This window comes from Mesoplodon bidens (assembly GCF_964165515.1).
Source record: "Mesoplodon bidens genome assembly, chromosome: 4".
NCBI classification, from domain to species: domain Eukaryota; kingdom Metazoa; phylum Chordata; class Mammalia; order Artiodactyla; family Ziphiidae; genus Mesoplodon; species Mesoplodon bidens.
The window spans coordinates 62,857,055-62,879,655 of record NC_138160.1 but is presented as its reverse complement, the minus strand read 5'-3'; the positions used below and the strand labels follow the sequence as shown (position 1 = coordinate 62,879,655).

Here is a 22,601-nt window from a genome sequence, read left to right as displayed (position 1 = left end):
GCTCCACTGTAGGTAGGGAATAAAATTGTCCTTGTTGAGAACCACTGCTCTAGGGTTAGAGGAGGCTTATCACAACTGACATTTGAGTAGGATCTTGTGGAAGTCACATTCTAGATAGAACTATATGTATAAAAGCATGGAGGTGTGAATCAGTATATTATATTCAGGAGTGAGTAAAAACATTTGTGATGGCTGGACCATCTAGGGTATGTGGGTACTGAGGAGATAGTAAGAGAATGGTTGATAAAATAATTTAGGATACTGTTGTGTATGTCATACGAAGAAGGCTAGATTTGTAGGTGAGTGACAGTCTGACTAATCCACACAGTATTTAATTGCCTCTTTGCTTCTCTGGATCTTTCCACTAGAGTGTATGTTCTCTGAGGGCAGAGACCGTGTCACTCTTTTTTCACCATTATATCCCTAGTGCCTATGATGATATTTGGGACAACTTGTAAAGTAGGAAGGACAAAAATAGAGAATTTATAGATGTGAAAATCAGAAGAGATTGTGGTGGCCTTGAGAATGGAACTTGAAGACTTCCAAATGCAGGGAGTATAATTAACCAAGGGCCCCTGCTACTGGACTGTGAAATCTGTTACTACATTTTTCCCAAAGCCTTGCTTCGCATGAGCTGCTGACAGCTAGTGGCAGACAGACCTTTTCCTGGGGGACATGGGATTCCTGTAACAGCCAGCTTTGGCCTGAGGACTCCCCAGTGGCCTTGCCAAACCTTCCTAAAACTGTATAGCAGTCTAGGATGCTTCCTCCTAACCTTTCCTCACTCTTTCTTTCATTCAGGCTCAGACTTGCATCGTAGTCTGATGACCCTCCCAGCCTTCTCCAGCTCACTTCCCATTTTCTCTCTCATGGATATTTGCACTGACAGAATCCTCGCAAGTTTAATCCCATCTTAGTGTCTGCTTCTCCAAGGACCTTGCTAACAGAAATTAAGTGACTTTCAAAAGGGTACACACAGATATTAAGCAGCAAAATAGAGGCTCTCCAATCTAGGGTTTAGATTTCTTAGTCCATGCCTCTAACCGTTAACATGCTATCCTTCAGTAAGGCAATAACTTTTGACTCTGGCATTTATTTTTCCTAGCTAGTCTTTTGAGTCTAATGGTGTGATTAAATACCTTAATTCTGTAGTTGATTATCAAATCTTTAAGAACTCTGATAGTTATTCCAGGTCTCAGACCAATTAATTTTCTGGCTATTATTTGTCATGTTGCTAGAAAATGACATGGAAGTGGAGGAAAATACAATAGACAGTTTATGTTTTGTTAAGGATTGTGTTCCAAGATCTTTTCAAATCCCCCACATTTGCAAAAGCAGTAATTTTCTTAGATTCCTTTACTTACTATTATCACTGCCAATAGCAATTGACTTTCTTTTCTGGCTCTTTTTCCTCAAAGAAACAAAATGAGGTTTTGTTGGTTTGTGGTTAGTTCATTTACTAGAGTTATATCACACACACAGACAAAAGAAGGAACAGAACAGCTACACTGAGATTGGATTCTGGACAGTTGTCTGACTCATTCACCATATTCGTGACTTGTTCCTGAATACCACACAGCTCATAACCATAACTGTATTTCAGCAAAATTAAAATTATATTACATGAACATTTTGGGGTATTTACTGAGAGTTAAGTCCTCAAATGTTAAGTCCCCAAATGTCTTCTGTATTTTCTTGGAGACCAATGACATATAGGGAAAATAATCATTGAGGACCTTATACAGAAATAACTTAGTTTATTTTCTTTTCTTTAGAATATAAAATGTTGACATTACCTGATTTTTGTTTAAAGATCTTAGAAATATGAAACAGTGTTTACTAAATAGAATAAATATTAAAATTTTTCTACGCTTTAATTTTATGACCAGCAAGGTTGGGAGAAGGGGAGGGATCAGTGAGAGATATGTAGATGGAAGAGACATAAGACAACAGAAAGAGGGGGAATGAGGGGTAGAAAGAAGGAGTAAATATTTGCTTTGGGCTCTGAGCCTCAGGTAACATTTCACTTATTCTACGCATGAAGGGACTTAAGCTCCTTGAGAGTGACACAACATGCTTTATTCTCTTTGCAGTCTTCAGAATGCAGGATGGTGCCTTGAACTTAGTAGTTATTCAAAAAGTGTTTGATTCATAGCTGAATGACAGGCTGATGAATCAGTGCTCAGTTCTTCAAATATTTCTAATCCATAATTGTTAGAGAGAGTCCTGATTGGGATAACTAGAATGGCCTCGCAGGGTCGAAAGTATTCCCTGGACTTTATCAGTAGCAGCCTGAGGAGTAAAGAAAGTTTAGCCAAGGGTTAAATCCAGGCTCAGGCTAATTCCCCTAGTCTATGTTTTGAGGATTGGTAAATATATCAATTATTTAATATAAAATCTCCCTTCAGCCCTTTTCTAAATATGCAGTTTCCTCTGACTAGAACATTCCCCAGCATGCTGCTTTGAATAATACTTAGTCCTCAGTTCTTAGGTCTCTTCTTAATCATTACTTCTTTATGAAGTAATGACTTCTGAAGTCTTCCCTGGCTAATGACAGAATCACATGCTCTTTGTGTCCCAAGCACCCTCAAACCTAGAGATTTGCATGCATCTTTATTCTTACTGTACTCATTACTTCCTCTTAGAATCAAAGATCTTAACCTTTTATTAAAAGGCATCATTCTGTGTACCGAATCCCATCCCTTTGTTAAGTGTTTGTCTTTTCTCTTTAATCTCTTTACAGGTTTATTCCCCAAAGTATTCAAACATGCTGAAGTCACTAATATCTTAAAGAATCAACAGCAAAAAAACTTTCATTTCATTTCCTTCCCTAGGAGCCAGACTTGTCGAGAAAGAGTTCATCAGCAGTGAAACAAAGGTCACTCATGATATCTAACAGTCTTTATCTTGACTTACTAGCAGCCGTTGACAAAATTACTTTCCCCTCCTTGAAAAGCTTTCTATCCTATTCTCTTTCCTTGGCTACGGTGATACTGCAGTGCTCTGGTTTCCCTTCTACCTCTTTGCTCCTCCTCAGTCTTATTTTTGTTTTTTTTTCCTTTGTTATTTATGTAACAGAAATTTATTGAGCCACTGATATATGACAGATACTGTCTGCATGACAGGGATATAGTGGTAAATAAGACAGATGTAAAATTTCTCATCACAAGCAAAAAATTTTTGTAACTGTATGGTGATGGGCATTGTGGGGATCATTTTGCAATACATATAAATGTCAAATCGTTACGTTGTACACCCGAACTAATATAATGATGTTATATGTCAATTATACACCAATTTTAACAAAAGACAGTTGTGTCAATACTTCTTGCATTAGTGTAGCTTACCCTCTCTCAAATATTCTCTGGGGCTCTACCTGGGGCTTTTTTCCCTTTTCACTTTGTAAACACTCCAGTGAGCAGCCTCCTTCACTCCTATGACCCCAGTTACATCAGTATGTCCCTGATTCCCTCATATATATCTTCCTTTTGAACTCCAGGTCTGGGTACCACTGGACATTTCCACTTTAATGTCACATAGGCACCTCCAGTATAACAAGGTCCTAATTTTATATTTTCTCTCTCCCACACTCTTCCTGGTCTCCTTATCTCAGGCACTGGCACTACCATACCACCATCTGCCCAGTTACCTTTGGATTCTCCTGCTCCCTTATCTTCCCACATCCATTTTTCACCCTGGTTAAAATAATCATCAATTTTATCTATATCTCTTCATTCCCACTGCTACCATTCTTGACTAGACCACAACCATTTTTCTCCTGTATTACAATCACACTCCCCTTATCTGCGTGGCCCTAGCCCTGCCCCTCTCTATTACATTGTCCATGTTGCAGTCACAGTGATTTTTTAAAATAATCTTTTTAAAAGGTAAATGTGATTGAGTAGGTCACTCACCTGATAAGTCTGTTAAATACATTTAGGAAAAATCCAAATTCATTAGTATGACCTTACAAGGTTATGTTCTGGGCCCTTACTCTCTTGTTTATCTTTTGCTGCTCTTCTCCTCCACACCTCAGCCTTACTTAATTTTCAAACCAACTTTCCATATTGTCTCTCACTTGAGAATCTTTTGTGCTCTTCTTGGTACCTAAAATGCTGCCACCCTGCTTGCTACTCCTGTCATATACCCTTTCCCTCTTCTTTGCCTTGCTAATTCTTACTTATTCATCAAATCCTGACTTTGACATCATTTTCTTGAAAAAGCCTTCCCTAACAGCCCTCCCCCCAACTTCCATTTAACTTAGATCTGCTTTAACTATACTACAAAGCTTCAGTAATTAAAACAGTATGGTACTGGTGCAAAAACAGAAATATAAATCAATGGAACAGGATAGAAAGCCCAGAAATAAACTCACACACCTGTGGCCACCTGATCTATGACAAAGGAGGCAAGAATATACAATGGAGAAAAGACAGTCTCTTCAGTAAGTAGTGCTAGGAAAACTGGAGCTACATGTAAAAGAATGAAATTAGAACACTCCCTAACAGCATACACAAGAATAAGTTCAAAATGGATTAAAGACCTAAAATGTAAGGTCAGACCCTATAAAGCTCTCAGAGGAAAACATAAGCAGAACGCTCTTTGACATAAATCACAGCAAGATCTTTTTTTTTTTTCATTTAAGACCCATTTATTCTCTAGTTCTGCCCACATGGAGACATGCTCCTTGAAAAGGCATTAAATTCTTCCATTCACTTTAACACCTTGTGCTGAAAACACGTGTTCCAAGATTTCAACTACGAGATCCACTAATTCTTAAACCTCATCTAGATTTCTCCCCTTGGATGGGGGGAGATGACCAAACACAGCGAAGAACAGCTCAGGACTGTGGGGTCTGCTCACCCAGAAGACCTTGCAGCTCCGCTGACCACCCGGCTGGAGCCAGGATTAGGTCCCTGCGACAAGGGGCACCTGCTGGGCTGCCGCCACCACAGATGGGACGCCGCTGCCTTCAGGCACCTTCCTGCCCCACCGTCACCAGCCCCCAACTCCTGTCCTCTTCACTAGGCTGGCTGTCACCTTTAGTTTCCCTGGAGTTTGGGGATTCCAGACCATCTCTGCTCACACTTCTGTGTCACGCCTGCTGCCTCAGCACTGCTGATCCACACCAAGGGGAAATGCACACAGAACTGCTTTTCAACACACCAACATTCCACACAAAACTTATTTTATAAGCCTGAAGGTTCTTTTTCATCAGAGGACATTCCTAAGGCCATGACTTCCCCCGGCTCTCCACTGCCCTCGCAAGCAGACTGGATGTGCGTGGCCGCTGTGCTGTGAGTTGGGCACACCCCCCTGACTACTCTCTGGCACACTCTCCTGGAGAACTGAGGGCGGTGCCCTGGGCTCATCAGCAGGATCTGTCCTGAAGCCAGTCTTAGAGTGACAAGAGCCACACCTGCAGGTCTATTCCACTGACCAGCCACACAGGACCGAGCTGGGCCCACGGACCTTGGACTGGATTGTGTTGGCTGGTCATTCTTGCCTAGGTTCACAGGCCAACAGCCATTGTCCTTCCTTTCCTGCTTATCACTGCACCAGCGGCTCACTCCTACCTGCTGCCGTCACATGCCTGGCAACCTCATGTTCCGGGGCCAGTCAAGAACTGAGACCCCAGCAGGCCTCTAGTTCCCAGCAGGCAAACTCCGCATTAAACTACTGCTGCCTAGGCATGTTCTCCAGGCTTCAGATCCAGTTAAGTGCAGAGAGCATAGCAAGCTGCGGTGACCCCAGGCCCAGACCTGCGATGCTCTGCGGAGACGCCAGAACCTTATCGCACCCCCCACCCCAACACAAGCGACCTCTGTGCCCGCCTGTCCTGCGGACCCAGGCGCACCTCCGGCCACTGTGACCCAGGACGGAGGTGCAGGGCTTGGCTGGAGGCCAGTGCTGGGGTGGGCGGGGACCTGGGCTCCGGCCCCAGCACTGTGCACACCCGCCAGGCCCACCTCCATCCGCGCCGTTGGAAAAAAGCAGCAAGATCTTTTTTTCATCCATCTCCCAGAGTAATGAAAATAATAACAAAATAAACAAATGGGATCTAATTTAACTTAAAAGCTTTTGCACAGCAAAGGAAACCATAAACAAAACAAAAAGACAACCCTTAGAATGGGAGAAAATACTTGCAAATGAAGCAACCAACAAGGGATTAATCTCCAAAATATACAAACAGCTCATGAGCTCAATATCAAAAAAACAGATAACCCAATCAAAAAATGGGCAGAAGATCTAAATAGACGTTTCTCCAGAGAAGACACACAGATGGCCAAAAAGCATGTGAAAAGATGCTCAACATCACTAATTATTAGAGAAATGCAAATCAAAACTACAATGAGGTATCACCTCACACCAGTCAGAATGGCCGTTATCAAAAAATCTATAAACAATAAATGCTGAAGAGGGTGTGGAGAAAAGGAAACCCTTCTACACTGTTGGTAAGAATGTAAATTGTACTGCCATTATGGAAAACAGTATGGAGGTTCCTTAAAAAACTGAAAATAGAGCTACCATATGACCCAGCAATCCCACTCCTGGGCATATACCCAGAGAAAACCATAATTCAAAAAGATACATGCACCCAAATGTTCATTGCAGCACTATTTACAATAGCCAGGACATGGAAGCAGCCTAAATGTCCATCACCAGAGAAATGGATAAAGAAGATGTGGTACATATATACAATGGAATATTACTCAGCCATAAAAAAGAACAAAATAATGCCGTTTGCAGCAGCATGGATGGACCTAGAGATTATCATACTGAGTGAAGTAAGTCAGACAGAGAAAGACAAATATCATATGATATCACTTATATGTGGAATCTTAAAAAAAATGGATACAAATGAAGTTATTTACAAAACAGAAGTAGAGTCATGGATGTAGAAAACAAACTTATGGTTACCAGGGGATAAGGGAAAGGAGGGATAAATTGGGAGATTGGGATTGACATATACACATGACTATATATAAAATAGATAACTAGGAAGAACGTGCCGTATAGCACAGGGAACTCTACTCACTCAGGGAACATTACTCACTCTGTAATGGCCTATATGGGAAAAGAATCTTAGAAAAAAAAAGTGGATATATGTATATGTATAACAGATTCACTTTGCTGTACACCTGAAACTAACACAACATTGTAAATCAACTATACTCCGAAGTGTTAAAAAAAATTAACAATGAAAAAAAAAATTGGATCTGCTTTAAAAGATAAAATATTCTCTCCAAAAGATTAATGTATTTTACTGAAGGGGTTGTGGTTATGGAATACATTTTAGATTTTAATGTTGAATTCTTATTTGAATAACTGGGTTGCTGGTTGTAACTTTCTTTAGTATCTTTTTTTATTTTTATTTTTTTAAGGCCCCCAAGGAGCCTTTTACTTGCTACTGTGTTTCAAAAGAAGCAAAATATGAAAGGAGGATTTGATGAGTAGTTAAGAAAAGTATTTCTAAGGGTATCATTTCTGCCTCTTGGTCTTATTAACAATGTAGGTAACCTCAAGAATATATATATAACTGTTTTCTGTAGGGGAATAGTGCTGGTGGGCTTCTTGATTTTGAGAGACTGAAATGCTGGTCTTAGTAGGACATTCCCTGGAAAAGATGGGCAGGGAAGGGAAGTGATCCAGCTAAAGATAACTGACCTTCTCTATAGAGCAGTGTATTTCAAACTTTTTTGATCCAACCCAGAGTAAGAAATAGACTTTTTTTTTTTTTTTTTTTTTGCATCATGGCACAGTACACACACACACACACATTTATGAAACTGGAACAAAAGTTTAATGAGGGCTTCCCTGATGTCACAGTGGTTGAGAGTCCGCCTGCCGATGCAGGGGACACGGGTTCATGCCCCGGTCCGGGAAGATCCCACATGTCGTGGAGCAGCTAGGCCCGTGAGCCATGGCCACTGGGCCTACACGTCCGGAGCCTGTGCTCCGCAACAGGAGACGCCACAACAGTGAGAGGCCCGCGTACCGCAAAAAAAAAAAAAAAAGTTTAATGAAATATTCCTATTTTTAGCACTTATAATGTACTCTGATATTTCCAGTTCCATTCTGTTCTCTTCCATTAAAACAGTGCTGACCAAAACCCGCTGAATTGATTTCAGGAGTCATGAATTAGAACCCTGACTAATGGGTTACAACCAGGCCATTTAGAAACACTCCTATAGAAGCAGCTAGTGACTAAAATCTATTTTCAAACTGGCCAGCTCAACAAACAGAATCACAGCAAAGTGGGAGCACTTGATATGGGAAGGACATGAGTAACAGTTACTGAATACTTGTTATGTGTGCAGCATCAGACCAGGAACTGTACTTACTTTATATTCACTACAGTATTGTAGAGTAGTTAGTCTTCCTATTTTACTTGGGGAAACAGCCTCAAAGAGGCAAGTAACTTGCTTAAGATCATATAAATAGCAAAGGTCAGAACTAAGATTTGGAGTTAGTCTGCCTAACTCCATAGCCCATTCATTTGCACCATGTTACTGTGTCTCCCAGGTAAGTAACATTGCAATAGACATGCTAAACTTAGAAGGGAATTAGTGACATTTAGGTGTCTTCAAAATTTTACAGTGGAAAATAACAATAAAAAGCCCCATTAAATGTGAGTTGAGACAGGCATAAACATTGACAAACAGTTAAATAGTGATAGATTATATTGGCTTTCCAGAGAGCTTAAGTTCTTCATGCCTCTGCTCATCCAAGAGGTAGAGGTAATATCCTTAAGGCTGAGATATATGGGATTTCTTGTTGGTAAGGTAAATGAAATGTTCAGAGGCTTTACTACTGCACCAGAGCAGATAATAAGGCAATTAGAACCGTTAAATTGATGAAACACCAGAGTGGGATGAATTATATCATGAATTGCAAAGAAACAAGAAATTTTATGGCAACTTTTGAGACCTAAGGATGAAAGATATATCAGTAAAGAGAAGAGAAATTGATAGTTAAACTTTAAGTGCTAGATTTATTGACTGAAAACCCAACTAAGCATTTTAGGGTCAGTTTCAGAATATTATTTATCAGCTTTGTAAATAAATAGAAAAAATTATCAGTCTCTGCTGATGGTTTGATTTCCACTATTAATAAAATGAATTTAAGATGTGTTTCTTCCTTTCCATTTTTGAGCTGCAACATACCCTAGGGATCATCTAGTCCAGCCCCCTCATTTTACAGATGTTGAACCTGAGACCCAGAGAAATTAAGCAGCTTACCCAAGATCACATTACAAAGTAGTCAAGAATTAGAACTAAAACCCAGATCTCCTGACATTCCATTGGCTTAAATTTTATTTGACCTGAGTAGGAGAATTGGTATATTACTTCTTATATAAGCTGATTTATGGAATACTCTACTTTCTTTAAAATTCCCATCACATAAATAATCCCACTGCTAACACTTAAATAATGCACTGTTTGCCAAAGAAAGCTGGAAAACAGTCACTGGAGATGGCTAGCCTTTCATGCTTTAATAAGGAAAGGACTGCCTGCTTTTTGTTTTTATTGCCATTGTTGTTAACAAAAGCTTTTGGTCATACTTTCAGTCTAAGAATCAGATCTGCAAATGTGAGTGTTCACACCTAGCAGATAGACTTCTGATAGTTTCCTTAGCAACATGAACTTTTTCATATTTATGTCAAAAACTTCAGGAGTGGCTGTAGCTATTGGTTTAAACAAACAGGAAAACGGTTCAATTATAAGCTCTATCTTTAGAAAACTTTTGGGGATGGTATTCTCAAATATTTCCAAAAGAGATACTATTGTGCAAGCAGCTCAACCGTAAAGCATTATGTAGATGTATATTGTCATCAAGATACAACTATTTCGGTTATAGTTATTTGGATAAGAAATCAGTTTAAAATTCTGCTGGGTGAGTTGAGGAAGGCTTCCTGGAAGAAGTGACATTTGAAGTAGATCTTGAGTGAGTGGTCGAGATGAGGAGTTGAGGATTGGGAAGGGGAGTCATGTTTTCTTAGCAAAAGAAATAAGATAAAAATCTCCATTTAGGAAATGAGTGGGATATACTTGGGACATTTTATGGGCATTATGGTAGTTGTGTAAAAAGCATGGAGTGTTGGGGCTTCCCTGGTGGCACAGTGGTTAAGAATCCACCTGCCAATGCAAGGCACACGGGTTCCAGCCCTGGTGCAGGAAGATCCCACATGCCGCGGAGCAACTAAGCCCATGTGCCACAACTACTGAGCCTACACGCTAGAGCCCACGAGCCACAACTACTGAGCCCACGTGCCACAACTACTGAAGCCCGTGCGCCTAGAGCCCATGCTCCACAAGAAAAGCCACCACAATAAGAAGCCTGCGTGCCACAACAAAGAGTAGCCCCCGCTCGCCCTAACTAGAGAAAGCCTGCGAGCAGCAACGAAGACCCAATGCAGCCAAAACAAAACCAAAACCAAACAAACAAAAAAGCATGGAGTGTATAATGAGAAATACAGCCAGGGGGTCTTTAATGTCCTTTTGAGAAATTTGGAATTCTATAGACATTGTGTCTGTTTATTGAATTATCTAAGGAAAGCAAAGGAATTCTAGTGACAGTTTGAAGGCTGCATTGTGGAGGTAAAGAAAACAGTTGTTTTCTTGTGTTTAAATTTTTTCTTTTCCAGCTAGATTTTTTAACTTAGAACCTACTTGACCTCTGTTAGACTATGTCTAGTTAAGTGCTACATAGTAGTGGTTGTACAATCAGAGTTTATTTTAAATGGATGAATTTCTGCTTTGGGAATTTCTTTGAAGTGGAGATAATCCTGTTTTACATTGTTTTTTTAGTTTTTTTAATATCTTTTTTAAAAATTTTATCATTTTTTTTATACAGAAGGTTCTTATTAGTCATCCATTTTATACATATCAGTGTATACACGCCAGTCCCAGTCTCCCAATTCATCACACCACCACCACCACCCGTCGCTGCTTTCCCCCCTTGGTGTCCATACATTTGTTCTCTACATCTGTGTCTCAATTTCTGCCCTGCAAACCGGTTCATCTGTGCCATTTTTCTAGGTTCCACATATATGCACTAATATGCGATATTTGTTTTTCTCTTTCTGACTTACTTCACTCTGTATGACACTCCCTAGATTCATCCACATCTTTACAAATGACCCAATTTCGTTCCTTTTTATGGCTGAGTAATGTTCCATTGTATATATGTACCACATCTTCTTTATCCATTTGTCTGTCAATGGGCATTTAGGTTGCTTCCATAACCTGGCTATTGTAAATAATGCTGCAATGAACATTGGCATGTATGTGTCTTTTTGAATTATGGTTTTCTCTGGGTATATGCCCAGTAGTGGGATTACTGGGTTATATGGTAATTCTATTTTTAGCTTTTTAATGAACCTCCATACTGTTCTCCATACTGGTTGTATCAATTTACATTCTCACCAACAGTGCAAGAGGGTTCCCTTTTCTCCACACCCACTCCAGCATTTGTTGTTTGTAGATTTTCTGATGATGCCTATTCTAACTGTTGTGAGGTGATACCTCATTGTAGTTTTGATTTGCATTTCTCTCATAATTAGTGATGTTGAGCAGCTTTTCATGTGCTTCTTGGCCATCTGTATGTCCTCTTTGCAGAAATGTCTATTTAGGTCTTCTGCCAATTTTTGGATTGGGTTGTTTGTTTTTTTAATATTGATCTGCATGAGCTGTTTATATATTTTGGAGATTAATACTTTGTCAGTTGATTCACTTGCAAGTATTTTTTCCCATTCATTAGGTCCCATTTGTTTATTTTTGTTTTTATTTCCATTACCATAGGAGGTGGATCAAAAAAGATCTTGCTGTGACTTATGTCAGAGTGTTCTTCCTGTGTTTTCCTCTAAGGGTTTTATGGTGTCCGGTCTTACATTTCGGTCTCTAATCCATTTTGAGTTTATTTTTGTGTATGGTGTTAGGGAGTGTTCTACTTTCATTCTTTTACATGTAGCTGTCCAGCTTTCCCAGCACCACTTATTGATTACACTGTCTTTTCTCCATTGTATATCATTGCCTCCTTTGCAATAGATTAGTTGACCATAGGTGCGTGGGTTTATCTCTGGGCTTTATGTCCTCTTCCATTGATCTATATTTCTGTTTTTATGTGCCAGTACCATATTGTCTTGATTACTGTAGCTTTGTAGTATAGTCTGAAGTCAGGGAGTCTGATTCCTCCAGCTCAGTTTTTTTTTCCCTCAAGACTGCTTTGGCTATTTGGGGTCTTTTGTGTCTCCATACAGATTTTAAGATTTTTTGTTCTAGTTCTGTAAAAAATGCCATTGGTAATTTGATAGGGATTGCATTGAATCTGTAGATTGCTTTGGGTAGTAGAGTCATTTTCACAATATTGATTCTTCCAATCCAAGAACATGGTATATCTCTCCATCTGTTGGTACCATCTTTAATTTCTTTCAACAGTGTCTTATGGTTTTCTGCATACAGGTCTTTTGTCTCCCAAGGTAGGTTTATTCCTAGGTATTTTATTCTTTTTATTGTGATGGTAAATGTTTCCATAATTCTTCTTTCAGATTTTTCATTAGTATATAGGAATGCAAGAGATTTCTATGCATTAATTTTGTATCTTGCAACTTTACCAAATTTATTGATTAGCTCTAGTAGTTTTCTGGTGGCATCTTTAGGATTCTCTATGTATAGTATCATGTCATCTGCAAACAATGACAGTTTTAGTTCTTCTTTTCCTATTTGTATTCCTTTTATTTCTTTTTCTTCTCTGATTGCCATGGCTAGGACTTGCAAAACTTTGTTGAATAATAGTGGTGAGAGTGGACATCCTTGTCTTCTTCCTGATCTTAGAGGAAATGCTTTCAGTTTTTCACCATTGAGAATGATCGTTGCTGTGGGTTTGTTGTTTATGGCCTCTATTATGTTCAGGTAGGTACCCTCTATGCCCACTTTCTGGAGAGCTTTTATCATAAATGGATGTTGAATTTTGTCAAAAGCTTTTTCTGCATCTATTGAGATGATCATATGATTTTTATCCTTCAATTTGTTAATATGGTGTATCACATTGATTGATTTGCGTATACTGAAGAATCCTTCCATCCCTGAGATAAATCCCACCTGATCATGGTGTATGATCCTTTTAATGTGTTGTTGGATTCTGTTTGCTAGTATTCTGTTGAGGATTTTTGCATCTATATTCATCAGTGATATTGGTCTGTAATTTTCTTTTTTTGTAGTATCTTTGTCTGGTTTTGGTATCAGGGTGATGGCGGCCTCATAGAATGAGTTTGGGAGTGTTCCTTCCTCTGCAATGTTTTGGAAGAGTTTGAGAAGGATGGGCGTTAGCTCTTCTCTAAATGTTTGATAGAATTCACCTGTGAAGCCATCTGGTCCTGGACTTCTGTTTGTTGGAAGATTTTTAATCACAGTTTCAATTTCATTACTTGTGATTGGTCTGTTCATATTTTCTATTTCTTCCTGGTTCAGTCTTGGAAGGTTATACCTTTCTAGGAATTTGTCCATTTCTTCCAGGTTGTCCATTTTATTGGCATAGAGTTGCTTGTAGTAGTCTCTTAGGATGCTTTGTATTTCTGCGGTTTCTGTTGTAACTTCTCCTTTTTCATTTCTAATTTTATTGATTTGAGTCCTCTCCCTCTTTTTCTTGATGAGTCTGGCTAATGGTTAATCAATTTTGTTTATCTTCTCAAAGAACCAGCTTTTAGTTTTATTGATCTTTGCAATTGTTTTCTTTGTTTCTGTTTCATTTATTTCTGCTCTGATCTTTATGATTTCTTTCCTTTTGCTAACTTTGGGTTTTGTTTGTTCTTCTTTCTCTAGTTCCTTTAGGTGTAAGTTTTGATTGTTTATTTGAGATTTTTCTTGTTTCTTGAGGTAGGCTTGTATTGCTATAAACTTCCCTCTTAGCAGTGCTTTTGCTGCATCCCATAGGTTTTGGATCGTCATGTTTTCATTGTCATTTGTCTCCAGGTATTTTTTGATTTCCTCTTTGATTTCTTCAGTGATCTCTTGGTTATTTAGTAATATATTGTTTAGCCTCCATGTGTTTATATTTTTACTTTTTTTCCCTTGTAATTGATTTCTAATCTCATAGCATTGTGGTCAGAAAAGATGCTTGATATGATTTCAATTTTCTTAAACTTACTGAGGCTTAATTTGTGACCCAAGATGTGATCTCTCCTGGAGAATGTTCCATGTGCACTTGAGAAGAAAGTGTAATCTGCTGTTTTTGGATGGAATGTCCTATAAATATCAATTAGTCTGTTTGGTCTATTGTGTCATTTAAAGCTTGTGTTTCCTTATTAATTTTATGTTTAGATGATCTGTCCATTGGTGTAAATGAGGTGTTAAAGTCCCCCACTATTATTGTGTTACTGTCAATTTCCTCTTTTATAGCTGTTAGCAGTTGCCTTATGTATTGAGGTTCTCCCATGTTGGGTGCATATATATTTATAATTGTTATATCTTCTTCTTGGATTGATCCCTTGATCATTATGTAGCGACCTTCCTTGTCTCTTGTAACATTCTTTATTTTAAAGTCTATTTTATCTGATATGAGTATTGCTACTCCAGCTTTGTTTTGATTTCCATCTGCATGGAATATCTTTTTCCATGCCCTCACTTTCAGTCTGAATGTGTCCCTAGGTCTGAAGTGGGTCTCTTGTAGACAGCATATAGATGGGTCTTGTTTTTGTATCCATTCAGCAAGCCTGTGTCTTTTGGTTGGAGGATTTAAGCCATTCACGTTTAAGGTAATTATCAATATGTATGTTCCTGTTATCATTTTCTTAATTGTTTTGGGTTTGTTTTTGTAGGTCCTTTTCTTCTCTAGTGTTTCCCATTTAGAGAAGTTCCTTTAGCATTTGTTGTAGAGCTGGTTTGGTGGTGCTGAATTCTCTTAGCTTTTGCTTGTCTGTAAAGCTTTTGATTTCTCCATCGAATCTGAATGAGATCCTTGCTGGGTAGAGTAATCTTGGTTGTAGGTTCTTCCCTTTCATCAATTTAAGTATATAATGCCACTCCCATCTGGCTTATAGAGTTTCTGCTGAGAAATCAGCTGTTAACCTTATGGGAGTTCCCTTGTATGTTATTTGTCGTTTTTCCCTTGCTGGTTTCAGTAATTTTTCTTTGTGTTTAATTTTTGCCCATCTGATTACTATGTGTCTTTGCGTGTTTCTCCTTGGGTTTATCCTGTATGGGACTCTGTGCTTCGTGGACTTGGGTGGCTATTTCCTTTCCCATGTTAGGGAAGTTTTTGACTATAATCTCTTCAAATATTTTCTCCGGTCCTTTCTCTCTCTCTTCTCCTTCTGGGACCCCTATAATGTGAATGTTGTTGTGTGTAATGTTGTCTCAGAGGTCTCTTAGGCTGTCTTCATTTCTTTTCATTCTTTTTTCTTTATTGTGTTCCGCAGCAGTGAATTCCACCATTCTGTCTTCCAGGTCACTTACCCGTTCTTCTGCCTCAGTTATTCTGCTACTGATTCCTTCTAGTGTATTTTTCATTTCAGTTATTGTGTTGTTCATCTCTGTTTGTTTGTTCTTTAATTCTTGTAGGTCTTTGTTAAATCTTTCTTGCATCTTCTTGATCTTTGCCTCCATTCTTTTTCCAAGGTCCTGGATCATCTTCACTATGATTATTCTGAATTCTTTTTCTGGAAGGTTTCCTATCTCCACTTCATTTAGTTGTTTTTCTGAGGTTTTGTCTTGTTCCATCATTTGGTACATAGCCCTCTGCCTTTTCATCTTGTCTCTCTTTCTGTGAATGTGGCGTTTGTTCCACAGGCTGTAGGATTGTAGTTCTTTTTGCTTCTCCTGTCTGTCCTCTGGCCCGTGGTCCCCAGGACTGTCGCAGCTTCGGTTGGTGGGGCCCCTCCAGAGCTGGCAGCCTCAGTTAGGCCACCCTCCCCTCAGGCTCCAGGGCAGTTCAGTCTGTTGTTTTGTTTTTCATGCAAACCTGTGAGTAGGACGTATAAAACTGTGCTTCTCATGTTTGCCCTTAAGAATGTATGTAAAGTGTACAGAATAATGAAGAATGAACAATACGCTTATGAGTATGTGAAGAATAAATTAAGCCAAATAAGCTTGAATGCTCTTATTTTGTTAGCTTTAATAGAGTAGAATTACAAAATTCATGTTCAGTAGGCAGGAAGCTAGTATCTAATTTCCACTAGAATAGTTAATACTATTTTAGGAAAATTAAAATAATTTCTTGTTAGTTGTCAACATGGGCTAAAAACTAGCAGTTGGATCATACCAAAGGTAATGATGGCATCATATTGAATTGGAGGTGGTATTCTGCATGGTGCCATAGGTGCTATGTTAAGTATAATTTTATTTAAATCATATTAATTACCTGGGAGAAGGCATGCAAGAAAATCCACAAAGGATGCAAAATTTGGATTGTAATTAGAGCTGAAAGGAACTAAAGTGATGAGGCATGCCTAGGTAAACATAATGAAATCTCCTTTGAAAAATTAATTCCCTTGAGAGGAAAATTGAGCAAATTATATGCATTAAAAATGTTTTGCTTTCGGCTTTCAGCTCGGAGGAGGCCAAGGTGCAGCTTTCTTTGGTCATCCCAAATCCAGGTTCATCCGACAGCAGCTGCCTCCACCGTGCCACATAAGTTTGACCCCAATGAGATCAAAGTCGTGTACCTGAGGTGCACCGGTGGGGAAGTCAGTGCCACATCTGCCCTGGCCCCCATTATCAGCCCCCTGGGTCTGTCTCCAAAGCAAGTTGGTGATGACATCACCAAGGCAACTGGTGATTGGAAGGGTCTGAGGATTACAGTGAAACTGACCATTCAGAACCGCCAGGCCCAGATTGAGGTGGTACCTTCTGCCTCTGCCCGGATCATCAAAGCCCTCAAGGAACCGCCAGGAGACAGAAAGAAGCAGAAAAACATTAAGCACAGTGGAAACATCACTTTTGATGAGATTGTCAACATTGCCCGACAGATGCAGCATCAATCTTTAGCTAGAGAACTCTCTGGAACCATTAAAGAGATCCTGGGGACCGCCCAATCTGTGGACTGCAATGTTGTTGGCTGCCACCCTCATGACATCTTAGATGACATCAACAGTGGTGCAGTGGAATGCCCAGCTACTTAATAACTGCAAAGAAAAATAATAAAGTGTTATTTGACAACCAGTGGAAAAAAAAAGTTTCGTTTCTAATTTGGCATTTGCCAATGAATGAAAGTTGAGTACCTCAGTTAATAGCCTGTCTTTCCATGTTGTGATCCTTTGTATCTAGGTTATCAGTAACCAAAATCTCTTCATAATATGTAAAATCTATATATATGATTTCATAGGATCTAGACACCCATTTGCTTATAGAGAAAATGTTTAAGATTGAGAGAAATTCTGAAACAGGAGACTTGTGGCCACTCTTTGTGGAGAACTATAAGTCTAGAAATTGTTTTTAGTAATGTCCCAAATCACTAATTGTTTTCATTTTTTCTTTAAAGAGAAAAGATTATAATAAGTTTCCACATCTATCAGTAATGCCCACCCTGAATATTAAATTAATGAGACTCTACCAAGAAATTACTTCTCAAGTCTTCTAGAAGTTTCTCCTCCTAAACAAGAAAAACAAAAATGTTAGCTGTCTTTCACTTTACCATTAAATTAAAATACTATATTTTGTGAAAAGTGCTATCCACATAAATCGTGAAGCCATAGAGATAAGATTGATAGACCTGACTATATAAACATTATACAATAAAATTTCTCTAGGAGAACAGAACAAAAAAGGAGGTAAAAGGAAGAAAAATAAGGTGGAAAAACAAACGACATTGGGCAACGTATTTACCAACTACATGCCAGATAAAGGATAAGATCTAGAACATAAAAAGAGTTCTTGCAAATTAATAAGAGAGATGAACACTACCATAAAGATAGATAAAAATATAAACAGAAAATTTACATACAAAGAAAGGAGAATTGGATGACATATGAAATAATAACACTATGGACTACATATGGTTGTAAGTACTTCATAGATATTAACCCATTTAATTCTCCCAGCTACTAATATTGGCAGATACTGTTGTTATCCTTGCTTTACCATTGAGGAACTGAGGCACCAAGAATTTAAGTAACCTGAACCAGTGGAACCTGCATTCAAATTCAGAAAGTCAGACTGTACCCTTAATGACTATAACTCACTAATAATCACAAAAATGCAAGCACAGCTATGATATTATTGGTCACCTATAACACTGGCATAAATGAAAACACCAATACCAAGTGTTGGTGAGAGAAATGGGCTCTCTTCTCACTGTTGATGCAAATGTCAGTTGGGACAGTTTTTATGGAGGGCAATTTGGCAATACATATCACTAAGTAAAATGTACATACCCTTAGACCTAGAAGCCATGCTACGATTTTCATTTAAATAAGATATGCAGACAAGGGTATAGATGTCTGTACAATTATGTTCATCTCAGTGTTTACAATAATACTTTAAAATTGGAAATAGTTTTAAGTTTTCATCGATAAGATATTGCTTAAAATCTGCTGCATGCAATCAGTGAAACACCGTACATATAGTTATTAAAAAATACTTGATATAGGGCTGTATGCATTAACATGGAAGGACTTCTACAACCTATTGAGTGAGACTAGACAAGGTCACTGTGAAGGAAGGGATAGTATTTATCTTGTTCATTGCCCACTGCTTGGCACAGTGTAAGCATATGGTAACTATTGGATGGATGGATGGATGGATGGATGGACAGATGGATAGGAGATTATGGTATAGTGAAAAGCTTCTAAGACTTGAAACTGGAAGTTTTCTGTTTTGTTCCCTCCTAGTAACAACAGATCACTGGAATTCAAGCCCTTTAAAGCATTGGTGTTCCACAAATATTTCTTTAAAAAGAAGCAATTCAGCTTGTGTTAACATCTGTATTAATTTCTTAGGGCTGCCAATATAAAATTACTGTGAACTGAGTGGCTTAACACAACTAAAATTTATTCTCTCATGTTTCTGGAGGCTAGAAGTCTGGAATCAAGGTGTCAGCAAATCATGCTCTTCCCTCCATCCTTCCTTGCCTCTTCTAGCTTCTTATGGTTGCCAGCAATCCTCCATTTTCTTTGGCTTTTGGCAGTATAACTCCGGTCTCTGTTTCTGTCTTTACATGGCCTTCTTCCTGATGTGTCTCTTATAAGGACACCAGTCATTGGGCTTAGAGCCCATGCCAATCCTGTATGACCTCATCTTAATGAATTATGTCTATAGAAAAGCTATTTCCAGGCTTTCCTGTTGGCACAGTGGTTAAGAATCTGCCTTGCAATGCAGGGGACACAGGTTTGAGCCCTGGTCCAGGAAGATCCCACATGCTGCGGAGCAACTAAGCCCATGCTCCACAACTACTGAGCCCGTGTGCCGCAACTACTGAAGCCTGTGCTCAGTAGTTGCACAGCCTAGAGAAGCCTTCTCTGCAACAAGAGAAGCCACCGCAATGAGAAGCCCATGCACTGCAACGAAGAGTAGCCCCTGCTCGCCACTACTAGAGAAAAGCCTGCGCACAGCAACAAAGACCCAACGCAGCCAAAAAATAAAAAAAATAAAAAAAAAAAAAAGCAAGAACCTATTTCCAAATAAGATCACAATTTGAGGTTCTGGGTAGACATGAATTTTGGGCAACACTATTCAACTTCTTACAACATCTCAGCTGAATACAGCCTTAAGGATGGAGTCTTACTGAATAGTCAGACTTTCAAGTTTTACTTTTTTAAAAACACCAAAAAACTATTTCAGTTTAACCACTTTGACTGGAAACATTTATAAAATAGTTTATATACCACTATTAATACTTAGGATTATATTAAAATATTACCTAAGAAACCGGAAATAAGATTTAATCTCAGAGGATAAAATGAAAGCAATATTTAATAGGTCATAATAAAGATACACAAAGATGTCTGAAAGAGAGAATGGGTTCTAGTCTTATAAGACTAGACTGTTAACTGATTGACTGGGTTATCTTTTCCACAAAGAGTGTGTTAAGTGTATTAATAGGAAGGAAGCTTGGTCAATAGTGAAAGCGCAAAATAAAATCACAGGGTAAATATTTTGTCCACCTAAAGCCTTGTCCAGGAGATGGGAGTGTTCTGAGTATAGTTTTACTGTTTGTAAGACCACCCTGTTTCCTTTAAGTAGAACAGTAGTTTTACTTTACTTTTTAGCAATGGAACGTTTTTTCCCCTCCAAAAGAAATCTTAAAAAGATTTCAAGGACATAAAACAACAGAAAACAGAGCTTCTGAGACACCTCCTTAGAATGCTAATGCTCCAAGAAAAGACTGAAAACTGCTTAAGCTATGAAATAATTCTGTTTATCTAATTTTCCTTTTTTTGGTACCATACTCACCAATGAATTTTCTGGTAAGGCTATGGTTTTTCACATAGGTCTGCCTATCATAAGAGAGTGGGCTTGCCTTTTGAAAAAGACTTTTTTCTAGTGCCAGTAACGATTGTGCTTCTCAATGTATGTCAATAAATTGGCATTCTAGCATTATACATCAGCCTCATTAATCAACGCTGTTCTGCCCTTAAGACATGATTCTACTCTTGGTGGGCTTACAAAATAAATTTTGAGCCTAAGAACCAGAAATTTGGCTGTGATTAATGGGCCAAGGAAGGGAAAGCTTTTTTAGTAAGGCCCTTCAAGAAGACTACCTCCTGGGCTTCCCTGGTGGCGCAGTGTTTGAGAGTCCGCCTGCCAATGCAGGGGACGCGGGTTCGTGCCCCGGTCCAGGAAAAACCCACATGCCGTGGAGCGGCTGGGCCCGTGAGCCATGACCGCTGAGCCCGCGCATCCGGAGCCTGTGCTCTGCAACAGGAGAGGCCACAACAGTGAGAGGCCCGCATACCAAAAAAAAAAAAAGAAGACGACTACCTCCTGACCTTTCCAGTGGAACACAACCAGACATAGCTCCATGAGTATTAGTTTTTTCTCATTTAAATTTCTATTAAAAGTTTCTTTGTTTTTAAACAGAGCATATCATTTAACCTTTTTTTTTTTTCCTTTTTACCCAAATTTATCGCTGTCCTTTATTATAAGTTAAGTTAAGACCACTTTAGGGGATTATCAGATTGCTGAGGCCTTTATATTCTCCTTGAAGTGCTCCTAACTGCCTTGCTTTATATGGGTCTTCTTTCTCATCCCTAGTGAGATTTCTATCATTACTTCTTCTATCAGCATTCCTGTCTATGGCACTAGTTTTCCCCTTTCTCATCTATTACCTTAAAATACAAGAAACCAAATTTTTATGTAAATTTATAAGAAACTAAATTTGTAGAAATAGACTTAAAGAGTAACTGCTCTGAATGAGGACATGAAGATCTCTCCTATAAATCATATATATAAACTTTAGTGTAAATTTTGACCTTAATTTTGGCTCTTCCAAGGCCCTTTTCTTGCTTTTTTTTCTTACTTAATAAGAAAGAAATTGAAATCTCTTTAAATTAGGTAAAGGTGCACACTACATTTCAGAGGGTAGATGTGCTTGCAGTTTCAAAATGCATTATTCTAATAAAAAATATACATAATCTCTTGGTTTGTCCATGTTTTCTTCAGTATTTGTACTAGAAGCATGGTTTTGGTAGAAAAGTAACTTTTACTAAACATTTGTCTCTTACTGAGGAGGACTGTTAGGGTATGAACTCTTGAAGGTAGATTGGAAGCCTTAAAGTTCTTGGCTCAGTAATTTTTCTTCCACATTTTTCTCTAGAACCTTAAAACTTGAAGCTTTACCTGATTAACTACACTTAACTCTACTTTAGCTTTACTCATGTTATTAGCATGAATATAGTATATTATAACTATACTTTACTTTAGCTTTACTCATGTTATTAGCATGAATATAGTATATTATCTTTTCTACTTATGTTTTTAAAAATTGTCTTCATTTTTGTGTATTTTGTACTTACAAGTTTCACACGGTCAAGTATCTTATCTTTGTTTCTTTTACTTTTTCATTATTATGAAATCACATACTATCATTTAAGTACATCTGTTTGGGTGAGTTAGACTTGAAGTTTGTGTTTGGGCTATATTGAGTATGTTTATAACCCCAAAACATTTTTTGGAAAGCGTGAATATCTTTTTCATGTTCTTGCCTGTTTATGTTTCCTAATCTGGGGAAAAAGCCGGAGTTTTTGGAGTTATAAAATTTTCCTATAGGGAATTCCATGGCGGTCCTGTGGTTAGGACTCTGCGCTTTCACTGCTCAGGGCCTGGGTTTGATCCCTGGTCAGGGAACTAGGATCCCACAAGCCGATGGCTGTGGCCAAAAAAAAGGTTTTTTTCCTATAAATGTGAAGTAAAAGTAAGGTATGATTTTATTCCTTAAGATGGATTTAGGCTGATAAGTACCACATTTACCTGAGAAAATAATATAATTGCTTTTCTCTGTATACTTTTTTATAATGTTGCTGTGGTGATCATTTCCCATGACTCTTTAAAAAGAAGACAGTATAGCTGTATTAAAACATGGTACATTTCCAAAAACAAAATAGATGCTTAAAAATATCTTCTTGTATTAATAAACTATTTTATATATTTTAAATACTCATGACAGAT

General features: G+C 38.4%; 2 protein-coding genes across 2 annotated transcripts in view; both read left to right on the top strand.

The window, feature by feature from the left end:
- TBCA (tubulin folding cofactor A) overlaps positions 1 to 22,601 on the top strand; it is a 118,119-nt gene that overhangs the window by 49,413 nt on the left and 46,105 nt on the right. The window lies entirely within an intron of this gene.
- Positions 16,397 to 17,303, top strand: LOC308615905 (large ribosomal subunit protein uL11-like). The gene has a single exon (XM_081231781.1). It carries the CDS (start codon positions 16,526 to 16,528, stop codon positions 17,117 to 17,119), a length of 594 nt encoding a protein of 197 aa, XP_081087907.1. The 5' UTR covers positions 16,397 to 16,525; the 3' UTR covers positions 17,120 to 17,303.

Coding starts and splice junctions, on each gene's coding strand:
- LOC308615905 (XM_081231781.1), top strand. CDS start 16,526: ATGTTTTGCTTTCGGCTTTCAGCTCGGAGGAGGCCAAGGTGCAGCTTT.